Below are 16,321 nucleotides of genomic sequence, written 5' to 3' on the forward strand. Positions count from 1 at the left end.
TCATGGCTGGGAAAGCATACTTCTTCGAATCACCAGAGGAGGCATGGGACTGGCTGACGGAAGAGGGCATCGGAGCCCGAAAAGGTCCCCCAAGATCTACCGGGAAAGCCCTATGTGTCGAACCCTCCTCTTTAGAGGGGCCCCGGAAGAGGCACCAGATCCCGGAGAGGTAGGTGGAAAGACCTGAACACTCCTGCAGACAATGAGGCGGCCCAAGACTCGGACCCACAGACTGAGGGTGCTTCTGATGCTCTCCCGGGGCCTCAGACACCGGCCCAGGTGGCAGAGGACGGTCGCCTAAGTCAATCCCCGATGCTCGGCTGACAGGGTATGTGCCACCCCTTCGCTAGACGCGGGGGAGACAGTCCGCACTTGGTGTGCTCGGGCAGGCCCCGGTGGGACTGCCATTGACGACACCGGAGACTTCCTAATGTATGGTGTCGGATGCTCGATTTGTGACCGTTAATTGCAACTGATCCGAAGGAAAGGAGGGGTCCACCACTCCACCCCAATGACAGCTCTATTGGCTGTCAGGTTCCAGTTGGGTATTCGGGCGACAGATGCTTCCGGGGTGGGAGTATGGGGACGGGTTTTTTTTGGGGGGGAGGAAGTTTGATTTAGTCTTAAAGGGCTACGAGTTAGTTATCCTGGTTTGTAATCTTAAGATTCCACCGAATTGTTTGAAATGGTCGTCCCTAGGCTCACACCCGCACACTAAACCTTGTATAGCACCTGCACATCTCACGCTTGGCCCTCAATGACCCAGGTCCTTTCCTGGAATGTAAACGGCCTATTAGACAAGATCAAGAGGTCTGCCGTATTCCACACTCTTCGTAGATACTCCCCCCCGTGGTCCTCCTGCAGGAGACCCACCTCCTTGGGTCCAGATGCCCAATGCTTGCGCGAGGAGGATATGATAGAGTGTATCACGCGGGTTTCTCCAGAGGCTCTAGAGGGGTGGCCATCCTACTTCACCGATCTCTACCTATGGTGATCACAGCCACACAGTCCGACCTGCAGGGTAGATTCGTAGTGGTCACGGGGACTCTTCAGGGGCACCCGCTAAATCTTGTATGCGCCTATGCCCCTCCAGCGGGTCTTGACACCTTCCTACTTTCGCTCCACCGAATGACTTCAGGACTTCCCCAAGGAACCACCCTACTGGGAGGCGACTTCAACGCGGTTCTTGACCCAATTCTCGACGTATCTGGGGAGATCACCACCAGTAGATCTAAGAGGGCTTCAACCCTAAGCAGCTGGGCGGAGAGCCTCGGCTTGTGCGAGGTGTGGCGCTCCTGGCACCCCAGAGAGCGCCAATACACACACACATCGGCGGCCCACCAGACGCAATCCAGAATAGACCTTGTGTTTATGCCAGCCCTGGACTTCTTAAACGTTGCGGGGGTGGAGATTCTCCCTCGAGGGGTCTCGGACCATGCGCCAATACGTATCCGACTGGGTGGAGTAGACCCCACCAGGCGGCCTATGTGGCGTCTGAACGCTTGGCACCTACAGGATGAAGATTACACGCAGGAGCTCAGGAGTCACCTTAGTCAATACTTTGAATTAAACGTAGGTTCGGTTCGATCCCCAGGAATAATATGGGCCGCGGGTAAGGCCACTCTTAGAGGGCACGCCAAGCACACCCTTCGGTCCCGTGAACGAGACCAGAACTCCCAGATCTCTGAAATGGAAGCCAAGGCCCTAAGACTGGAACGCCAGCACGCAAACTTGGCTTCGGCCTCTACCATGAGGCAACTGACTAGAATGAGAGAGGATATCAAACACATAATGCTGGAGACCGCCAAACACATGTGGAGAGCCTCATCAGCCCGAATTTATGGATGGGGGGATAAAAACGGGAAGCTGCTGCACTGGCTAGCCACCCGCCCCATGGCCAATAGAATTATACCCGAGATCCTAGAGGACTCAGGCTCTCTTGTTAAAACATCTGCAGAAATTGCACATAGCTTCGCCTCCTACTATACTTGTCTATATGCCAAGCACCCGCGCCCCGCCATTGAGAGAGAGACCCCACTACTAAACGATATTACCCTTCCTAGGGTGTCCCCAGAGGCGAGAAACAGACTGGAGGAGGCCATTAGCCTCGCAGAGATCAGCAATGCAATATCCAGCCTGGCAACGGGCAAAACCCCAGGCCCAGACGGTTTCCCAGCAGAACTATATAGTAAATGCAGCGACATCCTGGGTCCCCACCTACTTAATATGTATGACGAAGCTGAAAACCAAGGCCGTTTCCCCACTGAGATTGACCAAGCGACGATTGTGGTGATCCCCAAAACCCAACCCCCATCACGACACTGCTCTGCGTACCGGCCCATCTCACTCCTAAATGTTGAAATCAAGATACTCTCCTCGATCCTTGCCTCCAGACTGAAGGAGGTAATGCCCACGCTGGTGCACCCTGACCAGTGTGGCTTCATGCCTACCCGTAGTACTAGGCACTGCATCAGGCGGTTGCATCTGGCCTTGGCGCACCACAAAACTCTGTCACACAAGCACTTGGCACTACTTTTACTTGATTTTGAAAAGGCTTTTGACACAGTGGACTGGTCTTACCTCGAACAGGTCCTGCATAAGAACGGGCTCGGACCTAAATTCCGAGGACTAGTGAAACTCCTATACTCCAACCCGACTGCCCGAGTCCGGGTGAACGGAGTAGTCTCCGACCCATTCCCCATTGGACGTGGCAGTCGGCAGGGATGCCCGCTATCCCCTCTACTCTTTGCGCTAGTAATAGAACCTTTGGCGATACTACCGAGAAGCGATCCACTGATTGAGGGCTGGCACTGGCCTCTCGGTTTGGAGGACCGAGTTGCATTGTACGCGGACGATGTTCTCCTATATATCTCTAACCCATCCAAAAGCGGCCCACGCGTCCTGGAGATCCTGAGACTTTTCGCAGAAGCCTCGGACTGACCCTGAACCAGGCCAAGTCCTTGCTAATTCCCCTACACCGCTCTCGAGACTGTATAGACTGGCAACGAAACATCCTAGTTCGGAGAAACAGCTTTAAATACCTAGGAATGCATATTTCACTTCTTCCTGAGTTAGCGTGGGAACTTAATATCACACCACTAACAAAGAAAGTCAAAGCCGATCTCTTGCGCTGGAAGGCGCTTCCCCTGAATTTACTCAGCAGAATAGCGCTGTACAAGATGATGATCCTCCCCAGGCTCCTATACCTCCTGCAGAACTTTCCACTGCCCATCCCCACGAGATGGTTCAGGGAGATGGACTCCTTAGCGCGCCAATTCATATGGGGCGGCACTCACGCACGATTGTCGCTTAAAACATGTCAGAGGGACATACACGACGGGGGCTTGGGTTTGTCCAATATCCAATATTACTACCTAGCGATGCACACACTCGTAATTAATGACTGGGTGGGGGGTGGGTGGACAGACCCCGCATATCAACTAGAACTACAGACAATGGGCTACCCACGGATCTTCGGCACCCTATACGGGAATCCGATCCCCCGAGATGTCCCAGACGTGACCAAAGTGGTACTACAGGGATGGCGGACGGCTCAGAAAGTGACGGGGTGGTGGAGTCGTCTTACCCAACAGACCCCGCTATGGCACGGGAGGCAGCTGGTACATGTGGCAGGCCTGGAGGGCTTTCAGAACTGGGACAACATAGGAATCTCTACTTTGGGTGATATCTGGGGAGGGTCACATATGCGATCCTTTCAGGACCTCCAGAAACAATACGCTTTGAACAAGACACAGTTCCACTGGTATCTTCAAGTGCGTCACGCCCTACTAGTCCACATACAAGCAGGGGACATCATACCAGAGCATAGTCCCATGGAAGCCAAGGCTCTAATGGGAAACCTGGGTAGAGGAGGGGTTTCCCAGATATATCGCACCTTAATTACCGTCGCTGCGGACCACCAAAGAGGACTTCGCCAAAGGTGGGAGGATTGGGTGGGTCCCATGGAGGAAATGGACTGGACAGAAGCTCTGATGGCTCCACGCTCTCTTACTATGGCCACGCGCCTTCGATTAATACAAACCTACTTTCTTCATACCGCATATCTCACGCCCGACAAACTACACAGAGCGGGCCTCCGCCCCTCGGCGGAATGCCCCCGTTGTGGGAGCCCCACAGCTGACTTCTTCCACATGGTATGGGTATGCCCGATAATAGCGGCTTATTGGGAAGCGGTTGTGCAGGAGATCTCTGGGGTACTACAAGAAGAGGTGGAGAGGTTGCCGTTGCCCCTCCTTCTGGGGGTTATGGGAGACATTGGGCTGCGAAGAGCAGACCGGACATTCTTAGGGGTGGCATGCCTGGTGGCCAAGAGGGATATAATGGCAGAGTGGAAGGCCAGGAATGCACCGACACTGACTAAATGGAGACGGGGAGTGGACTGGTGTGCGCAACGAGAGAAACTTGTATATGAGGCCAGAGGTTGCGTAAATAAACATAACAAGATCTGGGGGAAGTGGGAGGGCTTGGCAGGCTTTTAGGTTTCTTGATTGTGTATGATATTTTCCTTTTTAACAATGTGTAGCGGGGTCTTAGGATTCAACCATAATTGTTTAATGCCCGTTGGCATCATGTTGAGTTGTACACTTTATGGTTTCATGCAAAATCAATAAAATCTCTTTATCAAAACAAAAAAAAAAAAAGATGCTGCCATTAGTCTGTCAAGATCACTTAACTCTAGCTTGATGATACAAATGCATGCTATCAAGCGTCCAGCTAAATTGGTTCAAACGTTGCAGTGTCATCACAAATTTAAGCAGATTTGAACTGACATGGCTTACATTGGCTGATTCAATTTAGGGCCCTTTGTTATTGCTACAGAGAGTATGGTAGGAAATTCCTGAAGTGGCCTGAAGTGTTTTCATGATATGATCCCCAGGTTCACCAGTTGTTGGCTGCTTCTCTCTAACAACGTATTACTCACTATACATACCTCATGTCAACAAATCCAGAATGGGTGGTAAAGCTTTTTTTCTTTTTTTGCACCCTTTTGTGCTCCCTTTCAAAATCAATTCATTTGGAGGAGAACCTTTCTTCTGTAGAGAAAGTTTTGAAAACGCAAGTGTTCTTTTCAGGCCCGACAAACCTTTTTCTCCACCGGGCATTTTCCCGGAGGGTTGGAGCCCTTAGAGGCTGTTATAGAAAGCCCAGGGCGCTCGTGGAGCCTCTGTCACTTTCCCCAACCGCCTGAGGTTACCCGCAGCCGGCACAAGGAGACTTCACGAGAGAGTTAGGGGAGGGCGGAGGGGGGAGGTAGAGAGAAAGCATCAGAGTTGGAGAAAGGAGAAACTGGATGGATTGAAAGAGAGCGCGAGCACTAGGAGGAAGTAAGGGTTGCTTTTCGTTCCGCAGCGCGGCCCCCGTTCTGTTAGTGCAGTGTAACTGCATTGTTCACATATGGGCCACCTTTTACACTTCGTAGAGTCATGACGTGTGCTGTGTAACTTATTAACCTACTCGCACTTTCCTAGTTTTCCTCTATTTACATACGTGTAGTTTTCCCTTGTGAGTACCGGCTCCAGTAACTTTCGGGCTTTTGTACTTGAATGCATTTCTTACTTAATTCTTGCGACTATCCTGGCTGTCATGCTGCGGCAATATATAACTTTATCATTTGGTATGCTGGTACGTACTTGACTTGGTGTTTCTTACGAGTGATTTAACACATACAACACTAGATTACAGAAGGACCCCTTTTTTTTTACAAAGAAGCGTCCCCAGCCCTACGAAGGGGCTGCTTGAGAGCCAGCCGGGATGTTGTTCGAGGTTGTATATCTGGCGCAGGTAACGGTCTGAGGCTCAAACCTATCCTTGTAGTTGCAGGCACCTGGTATGTACTTGTCGTGTACATGTGTATATAGTGCAATAATCGTAGATGAAATCCTGGATGGGCTGGTAGTTAGTCAGCTTGGATGGGCTTATTTGCATATCTGGATAATAGAGAGAAACTGATTTCCAGCTTTTTGGAGTGCCGCGAAGGCTAGATAAGCACTATGCGTATGAAACACATACACATGTGTAGAGTGACTCCATGTTTTGTATGGCAACAAATGAAGCCTGTGTTTTTACCAAACTGCATTCTTCTTCATGGTGGGTATTTGTAAGCCTCTGACTGCAATAGAATAAGTGACATAAGTGCTATAATGCAAAGTCCTGCTGGATGAAAACCAGGACTGCTGAAGGTCACTCTTATGACCTTGGTGGAAAACAATTTCATTGCCTACAGGTTACTTGTAGGGAGGTTTGTGGTCACCACTTGTGGGTAAAGAGTACACAAAGTACAGGTCCACAGTCAGTAAGTATGTTTTAGTAACCCTTCTCCGTGCCTGTGAATGATAATTCGCCTCTGTGTGAGGCTGACAATGACTCCCTCCTCCCCTCACAAAGTACCACGCGCTCAGACCCACAGCTGTGTTTCTACAGTTGCTGCCGAGTGGCCGTGACTCCGTGACCTGTGCACACCTTCACCCATTCCGACCCTTGAGGCGCCGGCACTTTCCATGCGCGTGAGGTCTCACTTGTTACATTTAAGTATGTCCCAACGGGCCCCCTCAAACAAAATTGTGTGTGTTAAAGAGTAAGGGCGTACAAAAGGGGAAATACGCGGCCTTTTAGCAGATAAACATTATGTTTTCAATTGTTTATTTAACGTCTTTCAATTAACAGTACAGAAAAAAAACAAGTACAAAAATATTAAAATCACAATCAGCTTGTTCAGGCGGCTGATGGGTGGGGAAGAGGGTGGAGAAGTGGGGGCTGAGATAATCATACACGTTTTGAACAACGTCGTGGATCCATCAGACGCTATTTAAGCATTAAGGGCCTGATTTAGACCTTGGCCGATGGAATACTCTTCACAAACGTGACGGATATCCGTCCGCTGTATTACGGTCCCCATAGGACGTAATGAGATCATAATACTGTGGACGGGATATCCTTCACATTCATGATAGAGAATTCCTCTCCTCTGACTTCTAAATCAGATCTTACTTACCTTATAAGTTACAGTGTATTTCAGTGGCATGACAAAACTTGAGGGGGCCTCCCTGCAAAGTATCTGGACCCAGACAGGGCCCTGCAGCCTGTGCAGAGTGTACTGTGCTGAGAAGCTCCCCTTGAGCTCGGACATCCCCCCTTCTCCACACCGCGGAGGCATTTGTTACACTACGGATGTATTTCTATGGCACTTATGCTGCCATAGGGCCGTTTCAAGTATTTAGAAGTCACTTTCTGCTTCATGCATCACATAATTCATGTTTTACCTTTCAGTGGGGCCAGACCTATTGGTCAATTACCATACTATACAATAGAGTCACACCACAGAATAAGAAAAATAAACTAAACTATACGAATAAATATTTAATGCTATTATTTCGCCACCTACAATCAAGAGTAGATTGTATATTAGCGCTTCTTATAGGTTTACTGTGCCTCATAATGCAAGGGACCGAACCACAAACCATTTTTGATTAGGGCTATTAGATGTCCCCGTGGTTAAAAAAAAAAACAACATTGCTTGATCTAATCACCACCTACTAATGTTTTATATGAACATACTGATGGAAGTGGTAGTGTGTGTCAAGAATGTCTGAACAATATGTTGTTCTGGTGGGGATATGTCATTTAGCTGCGTGTGCTGTTTTTATGCGGATGCGGCGTTATTGAATTGTGTTGCTGACTTGTACTGTGACTGTGCTGTGTTCTTCTGTATCTGTTTTACTATGCTGGGCCATTTATGTTTCAGTTGTATTGGTATGATGGTTTGTGTTAAGACATTGTGTTATGTTATGCGCTGTGTTTTTTACTTGACAGACATCAAAAGATTTTGCTACATTTCCAGCCAAACGCTTCCCTTGAAATTATTATTTTTCACCGTTAACGGCGGTAAACTAACACTCTTACATCTCTTGAATTACTGGAGACACTATTCAGCCTAAAATGTGGCAGATACTGTTTTAAGTTAGCACTGACAGTGCTGTCTTTACGTGAGATGGCCCGTCTACATTTCAGTACGTTGCAGAGATCAGTGTGTAAACTAATCCTGGGAGGTCATGTCAGCCTGTCAACCTGCCAGAGTTGATAATCAGGGCGCAGTGCATTGGAGGTAATAATGAGAGATATCACCAAAGCCCGTAGACTATAGGTGATGAGTGACGTATCATTTGTAGATTGTCACGTACGATTACGAATTCAACATGCTGTTTATGAGCGCCCGAAGACACGTCTTTAGTACGTCAGCGCTACCATAACTTAGCACGCTTGCTCGCCTTAATAATACTACAAGTGGGAGAGTTTCCAATGTTTCTACAAGTCACGCCCCGTCCTCTAAAACCCGCCTTCAAGACAGCAAATTCCACAGCTTTGTTGCTACACCGTCGAACACCACCCGTGGAATCTGCAGGAGTGTCAGCCGTCAAGAGGACCTTTGTTTTCGCTGTGGCGGTCTGCAGAGTACTGACACTGCCGGCGGGGGTCAGCGTTTGCCTGGACGCTGGCTGGACGGTGGGGCAAACTTTCAGCCGAAATGGGGGGCAGACAGACACCGGGCGTTCACCTGGGAAAGGTATGGTTTGTGTTGATCGACAAACAATGCACGCAGTCTTTGGGTACGTGGGTAATGCGGTCCATCCGGTTTGCGTTGGTTATAAATAAACCAAGGCGTCAAAAATCTAACGACAGACCGAAAAGTAAGCCGGAGTATAGCTAAGCTGGTTCAGGATCTGCTGTACAGACGCGCATGTAACATGCAGGTCGTGACTTTAACTACTGACGTTTTCTATGATTGAAGAATTAAGGAGCTGTATTTACAGTACAGCAACGTTGAAGAAGGCTGCGATAGCAAGCACAATATGAAACAACAAGCTCTATTAGTACGAGTGAATTTCAATAGATTCATGAGTAAATAGTTCTTTCGTTATCCAAGCCTGAGAACTACCGCGGTTTGTTGTCTGTCAGAAACAGGTGCTGGCCTACAACCTTCTCACAGAGAGCATCCCTTCACCCAGGGTATTGGCACAGACTGCGTCACGTTGGTTTGGTCAGCGGATAGATATTGACGCATGTTTGGAATGAGTTAGCGTTCCAGGGTATTCGTAACTTGTATTGTGCAGGGACACATTTTGAAATATGCTCCAGAGGAGTAAAAAGATGTAAGATCTAATAAATTCTCACAGTGCAAGAACTGTTTCTCTTGGAGGTACGGAGGTGAGAAGGTCGTTCATTGCCCTGTTAAGATGTGTAAATTGGGCAGATCTGCATTAGTCAGTGACCCTGTTCATTAACAAAACGAAAGACATCTGAAGGCACCAATCACGTTTATTTATTGATAGATGTGTTTTTTAGCAAGTTTTCACATTCACAAAGAATCACATAGCCCAATAATCTGGATGATAAATCCCCGGGTCCCAATTTGTCTATTTCCTGAACTTCTCCATTTGAGTTGGTCCAGAATCCCCCTCTACTTTCATGTCAACTGAACAAGTTTTGATGCCCTCTTGCCTTAAGATTTAAACCTCTATTCGACCAGTTCACCATTGAATGCCACTTGATATCCTACTCTTGCGTTTGATGTAAGAGTGCCTAGAGCTACCTGGGCCCTGAAGTAGTAGTGTTATCTACTGGCAACCCTTTTTCTCTCCACATCCTGGTCAGTGTAGTTATTGGGCATTTCTCTGGAGAGTATTATCAGTACTGGTGCCCCATCTCCCTGTGTATCAATAGGTTACTCAATGCGTGCAGAGTATTCCTTTTTGAGTCTTGATTCTCCAGAGTAGCCCAGTCAAGAAATGAAGGCTTATTCTAGGAAATGATGACGGTTTGGAGGACAGACACAGTATAACCTAAAGTAATGAAGTTGATTAAAAATTCGAGTGCAGAAGGAGTTCTATTTCTGAAAAGATATAGAAATTTATTTACAACAAAATGCATAACTGTAAAATAGAGGTAAACCCCCAAAACGAAGTACCTGGCGACTTCTGTGGCTGCAATACAGTACTTAGTAAGTCGCTGTACCTCATGTGAATGTGGATGCATGTGCCGGAGCTCAGAAGTCTTCACAAAGTTCTGGCAGTCTTTAGCTCTCCATCTTTTACTAGGACCATTTTTTACAGTGTACTGCCAATGAAACCAAAGGGGTCAAACGAATGCCATAGCTTTTAAAGGGTCTCATGATACAATGTATTACAAGCTCACATTGCAAGTGAGGACAACACAGTGTATTTCAGCGCAGGTAGATAAAAGTATCCAAATAATCTCTCAAACTACCAAAACCCACCACTTAAAGTAACCTGGGGTGCCTAGTCCAGAAAGAGTGACACAGTCAAACAAACTGGTCTCCATATTAGTGTTCCAGTTAATGGACGCAGTTTCTACACTGAACACACGAGCTCACAGTACTAGCTGGGAAACTGAACTGTTGTGAAGTATTATAATCCAGTTGTACCTTTAAGATGCTATATTTCAGGAACCATCAAATGTAGAGCTACGGTTCTCACTACTGTGGGGTTAAAACGACCAGCCTCAGCAAATGACAGACTCTCCAAGGTTATAGGGCAAAACGGGAAATGTTGTGCCCCTCCTGGGCTGTAATAGGTAATATATAACCCATACACATGGATAGTGGACAGGTCTGCTCAGTGATTAATTTGTGCTTGTTGTTTCCGGTGCTGAGCACCAGCACTTATTTTTGAGGGCCGGGGCTTATTCTTGAGCCTCAAGCATTTGCTGCGAGCAAAAGACACACATGAGAAAGACAGAGGAAGGGACAAACGAAAAAGCGCCACAAAGGGAGAAAATAGAAGGCTGCCAGAGTGAGTTGAAGGGGCAGCAAGTGGCTGTCGATGGATTGATGAGGCCCGAGATTACGCCGCCTCAGTATTCCGTGTTCGCACGTTTAAATACAGCAACGTGTGTTTAAGAGGAGGGCTTTGGGCACCGGCACCTTTTTAGTTACAAATTAAGCACTGGGTCTGCTGGTTCTTAATCTCTCATCTCCATGACTAGTTCATGAGTTCTGAGGAAGGATCTTTGGCACACTGTTGCCTAAACTGGAAATAATGGACTGAAATAGGGCAATTATGCTCAGTGGTAATTCGCTCCAATATTATTTCCATCCAGCCCTGAAAAAAACATGTATTTATCCTTCTTTTCTATCTCAAAGATGGCTTTATCAAGCCAGCATTTCAAACAAAGTTAAGCATGTTGAACTACTATATCAAACCAAAAATTAAGTTTATGTTCCTACAGCGCTGTTTAAAATAGTAAGATAAAAAAGTATGGCTGAGGTGAACTATAGAGGTGTTATTGGAATACATTAGACACGTACAGAGTAGAAAAATTAACAAATTAACATTTGACAAAGTATTGCCAGTAACCAAGCTTCTTTTTTCTCCTTGCAGATGCCTAGGTTTGACCGCTCCACTTTAGGCCTTTTTCTGTCTTCTTCTTTGGAATTTTTTTGATACTTTTTTAATACATTTTTAGGTGGAGATGAACTGGGCACCAAAGATATTGTGGGCTTACCAAGAACATAGAGGCCCTTGCATCCTGCCCATTGCTTATCATTGGTTGGCTTTACTTTCACGCCAATTTGCTGCTTTTTATTCAGTGGCTTGTCTTTTGTCTCTCCCTTCTCTGGAACATTTTCAATTTACTTGTGTCCTTCCACTATTCTCTTTCAGGGAAGTACCTTTTTCTCTTTTAGTGAAGTACTTTTTTCTTTTGTCTTAACCAACTACACAAGAGTGCATTTGTTTTCCAGCTGCCTCCATAATTTGCTTTTTCCCCCTCCACACCCGTGTTGCTGTCTCACAGCTATGTGGTTCTCCCTCATGTTGGTTTCTCACTTGTGTGCTTCTCCTACACTCCCCATTTCTCTCTCTAGTTTGCTTTTCCCCACCCACTCCCCACCCGAGCCCACCATGTTGCTTCCACCAACCCACACCGCATGTTGCCTTCCCCACCCACATCCCCGTGTTGCTTCCGCCCCCTGCTCCCTGTTTGCTTCCACCTGACCTCCCTATGTTGCTTTCTCCTACCCGCTTAAAAAAACACTTTCACATGTTTTTTTATATTTAGCAATCTGACTTGAATTAGAAAATAAAAAATGTGCCCACATCATTTTGTAGGTATGCACATTTGTGGTGGGCATGCATACAAAATCATGCTGGCGGCCATGTCGTAGGCTTTGTTTTTATTTTTCTTTAGTCATACTGCACAACATCAGGGATGCTGACCTGACTAGAAAATAACCAAAAGCTAAACCTATTGGTTTTACCAATGTTTGTTTTATCATTAAATAATATTTGTTGTTATCGCTCTGGGAACCTGTCTACTGCCAGTTTTTTATTCCGTAATTGCATGAGGTATTTCGTTACTGAAAGTGCAAAATGTGATAATGTGCTTTTGAAATTGGAAAAAAACGAAAACTTTCCATGGTGGCACCTTGATCGACATCCCACACTTTAAAAAACAGAGTATGCGGTTACATGCAAGCTGTCAGGACAAACCACGAGTCTAACATTGGACGTCACTATTTCTATTCAGAATTGGGTTAAACCATTAGATTTTTTTTATCAGCGTGGGTGTCACCACTCTATAAATAGAAAATGTGTTCCTAATCCACAAATATGTCAATTATTCAAGTTGCTTCGTATCATTAAAACTGTTTTTTGAGTCCTGAGAATGTTGCTGATGTCATTGAGATAAGGTGATTTGACAAGGTTAGCACAGATTGTGTGTTGAATGTTGGACCGCAAACCTAAAACTGACTGTCAAAAATAATGTCTTATTCTCCAGATTAATATTTCCTTCTAGTTATTATGGCATCCTTACCTGGAAGTCACTGTTATACTGTCGCATGAGATGCCACATTGTATATGTCAAATAAAGCTATGCCTAGACAATGACAAACGTGGGAAACAGTTTATGGTACATGTATCTACATAGTGACAAGTGCCCTATAATTCTTGCATCTCTGCATATTTATTTATAATGTCACTGTTATTTGGAGCATACGCTTATGAGCCTTTGCAGTTGTTCTGTTACCTTCTAACTAATCTGTTGTAGGACTTTTGTGCTGAGCGTGAGGTTCGCCTTGTTTAGAGAGTGGCCAAGATTTGTGGAGTTGAGTGATAGTCTGTAAACATTATAAAGTACAGTATTAAAAAGAAAGCACGGCATGACATATGTGCATTATGAATATCTTTAGGTGGACTTTGTGCAGGTAACTTCCACAGTCCCTGGGGCACAGCAACTATCAGTGACATCACAGGGTATGTAGCTTTTAAATCTTAGGAATCCTCAGTCTCATCACTTGGTTTAGCTGACTAGCTGTCACCGAAAACTCCAAGTTCTTCTGCATCACTCCTTACCTTACAGACTGCCTTACAAAGATCTTTCGCTGAACATCCCTTCACTCCCTCATACTGAACTCTGTCATATGTCGTCTTTTTCCAGTCATCCACGTCACCGACTTATCTTTCTCTCATCATCATCTTCCTTCTGGTATACCTACCACTATCTCAGATGACATTTTAGGTGTGCACTATGGCTCCCAGATGAAATTGACCTTCTCCACAGCCACAGCTGCTGGCTTCCAATTGAACAATTTACAAATAATCTGTAACTATCGCTTCTTCCAGTCAGACAAACCGACAATCATTGCCTAGCCCTGAATACTTTTATTAATTGCAATGCGTTCCTTCTCTGTCAACCCCAGTATGCCTTCATCAGGACATTCAGAGGTCCCTTTGCCAACCACAAAATCAAAGTTCACCTCTTATGTCACCCAGGTACACTAGAAGATCTGCAGAGTCCAGGCATTCACCATCAGAAAGAATGCACCACCCTCATCCAGACATGGAATTTAATACCAACCTGAAGCTCAGTCCAATGAAACAGATTTCACTATCATTTGTAGAAAGTAGTAAGAAGACCCAAATGTTTGGCAAGCTCACCAACAAATGTTTCGATGATTTAAACCCCAGAAAAAACACAGAACCAGAACTTAAGGAGTACAAAGACCAAAGCTCTCAAACATTCCCCCTCTAGACTTGATAACACAGGTAAAATATATAATACAGAGTGAACCTTCAGGCAAACTGAGGTGTTCAGGCAATCATATGTCTTAAAATGTACCCCAAAACACATTGATAAGTAATAGTGAACTGCTGGATTCACACAGTACAAGTTATTTTTTATTTATGTCCTCATATCACTTCACATCAGCACACTCCAAACTTAGACTGCCCCTCTTGCTTTATATCGGGTTCAACTTCAGTCAATTGTCTAGGCTGTGGCTCCTTGTCTTGACCCCCCCGCCATTGCTGATGTGAAAGATTAATCATCCCTTTTCACCCAAAAAATCAAACGAAAGATCAGTTTAAGTTATAGTACCAAAAGGTGGGGGTCATGGGCAGTTGCCCTCTTTTCCCATGCCTTAAAACATCTCTGCGACCCAACGGAACCCACCACCTGCTCATTCGAATGTATGCATGACACTAGGAAGTGATCAAAAGGCAGCACATTGGAGGAGTATAAAGCAAAGTTTCAAATAAATAATATTATGCTCTCAGACAATGCTCTTTTGGGCCAAGATGGACAGCACCCATTCCTTCAAAACACAAAATGCAAGAATAGTTAAGCATATTGGTATCACTAATTAGTCCTCTGGAAAATAAAGCCCTGCCTCCCTGAATCATAAAAAAACAACTAAATTCAAATCATTTTCCACTTGGATGATGGCAGGATCCAATGAATCAGTGCCCCTGACTTAAAAAAGGGGGTTATTCAGACTTTGGGGAACAGGGTACCCTACCACATATTGTGTCTGCCAAACAGACTGTTCACCCTCTCTACTTAGAGTCAGGTTTATTGTCATGTTGCTTTCAGCAGAGCCCCCCCGGCAGACACCTCAGATGCATGGCCCCACAAACATTGGACATTGATCTAAGTACCTCAGACTGTCTGCCCTATTTAGGGTAAACATTATGTTGTACTCCGTTTCCTGTTTTCCTGTTCTAAACTGCCAGAGAAAGCCTAGTAGGCCCAAAGAGGAAAAAAATAAAAATGACCCCCATATGCCGGGAGAAAACTCTCAGTGTACTAAGGCTGTTAATTTATTTTGTTTTTCAAAAACAAACTCTCACTTTGAGAGTTTATTTTTGAAAAGCAAAACAGTTCCCTGATTGGCTAAATGAAACATGTTTGCTGCTCTTCAAACTTACAGTACTTTCAGTGGAGCTGATGTGGTGGTGGCTCCTCGGCAGGCACTGAGCTCCCTGTCAGGCAGGAAGAGATCTCTAAATATGGTAGGCTGTTGTCCACCAGGAAGTGGAGTACATTTCTCCCCTTCCTGGATGGAACAGCTTATGGCCTGTCAAACCCTATATGATGACTTAGGTCCTGTGCAGTGCATGGTGCACGCTGCTGCTTGTTTCATCTCAGGACTAAAGGAATATTATCATGTCACACCTATAATGAAGGACTTACGCTAGGCCTGGGTGTAATTCAAATTAGGCATCATTTACCACGCATACAATGGTGGTGCAAATGTTCTATTCCAACGTCACTGTTAACATTTTGTACTTACACTAAATAAACAAAACATGTCACTTCCTTGACAAGGCTCAGTGTTGAGAATTCCTTGCTGCCCTGGATGTCTCAATAGGGCTTATTTGAAGCTTCAACCCAGTCAGGGCTCCAGGAAGCAGCATACATGCTCTCCAATGCTCCGCTCTGTCAATCAGTGTGCATAGATTACAAGAAAGGCAGGTAACGTTCCGCTGGACTATTAGAGAAAAGGTGTTAGGGTGCACCTTGTCCTCTGGTCTTTCTCATCCGGTGCTGGGAGGGCCTGAGCTAATCTGCCCCAGGGTCCCAAGGTCCTAGGTCTGCAGTTGCCTTTCAGCCTTGTCCGATGAGCCTTTTCTCCAATCCTTGCTTCCCGGAGGCAGACAGAGATGCAAAGCTAACATCCCCAAGCAAGGCAACCTGCTCGGGTGGTTTACCCAACACTGTACTCTGATCAGTTGGGCACAATTGTTCTATTTAGGAAGGGACTACTGGGCCAGCATCAGCTGTTGTTTCAAGCAAAGAGCTTCCACCTTTTCTGGACTGTCTGACTCAAGAGTCTGCAGTTCGTGAGGCCAATAGGCAGAGAGTGGGCCAAGCAACCTGGCAGTTATTGAAGTAGTTAGACTAGAGTTGATGGTGTTGGTTGGTCCTCCTCCCAGATGCCGCCTGGTGATCTGGGCCATGCTCACCTGTCCTTTGCCTTTCTCCACCCAGAGCATTTCCGCAGCAG

At 46.0% G+C, this 16,321-nt stretch overlaps 1 protein-coding gene across 4 annotated transcripts in view; it reads left to right on the top strand.

Moving 5' to 3' along the window:
• Positions 1 to 16,321, top strand: part of TRAF3IP3 (TRAF3 interacting protein 3) — a 229,544-nt gene that overhangs the window by 33,237 nt on the left and 179,986 nt on the right. For 2 of the 4 annotated variants that reach the window (XM_069238631.1, XM_069238633.1), the window contains exon 1: positions 8,410 to 8,581. The exons of the other annotated variants lie outside the window; for them this stretch is intronic. In XM_069238631.1, coding sequence (XP_069094732.1) covers positions 8,543 to 8,581 — 39 coding nt within the window. In that variant the 5' untranslated portion in view covers positions 8,410 to 8,542. Of the gene's footprint in view, positions 1 to 8,409; positions 8,582 to 16,321 lie in introns of those variants that run through there. 4 annotated transcript variants of the gene reach the window in all.

The sequence above is a fragment of the Pleurodeles waltl genome, chromosome 6, assembly GCF_031143425.1.
Source record: "Pleurodeles waltl isolate 20211129_DDA chromosome 6, aPleWal1.hap1.20221129, whole genome shotgun sequence".
Classification (NCBI taxonomy): Eukaryota; Metazoa; Chordata; class Amphibia; order Caudata; family Salamandridae; genus Pleurodeles; species Pleurodeles waltl.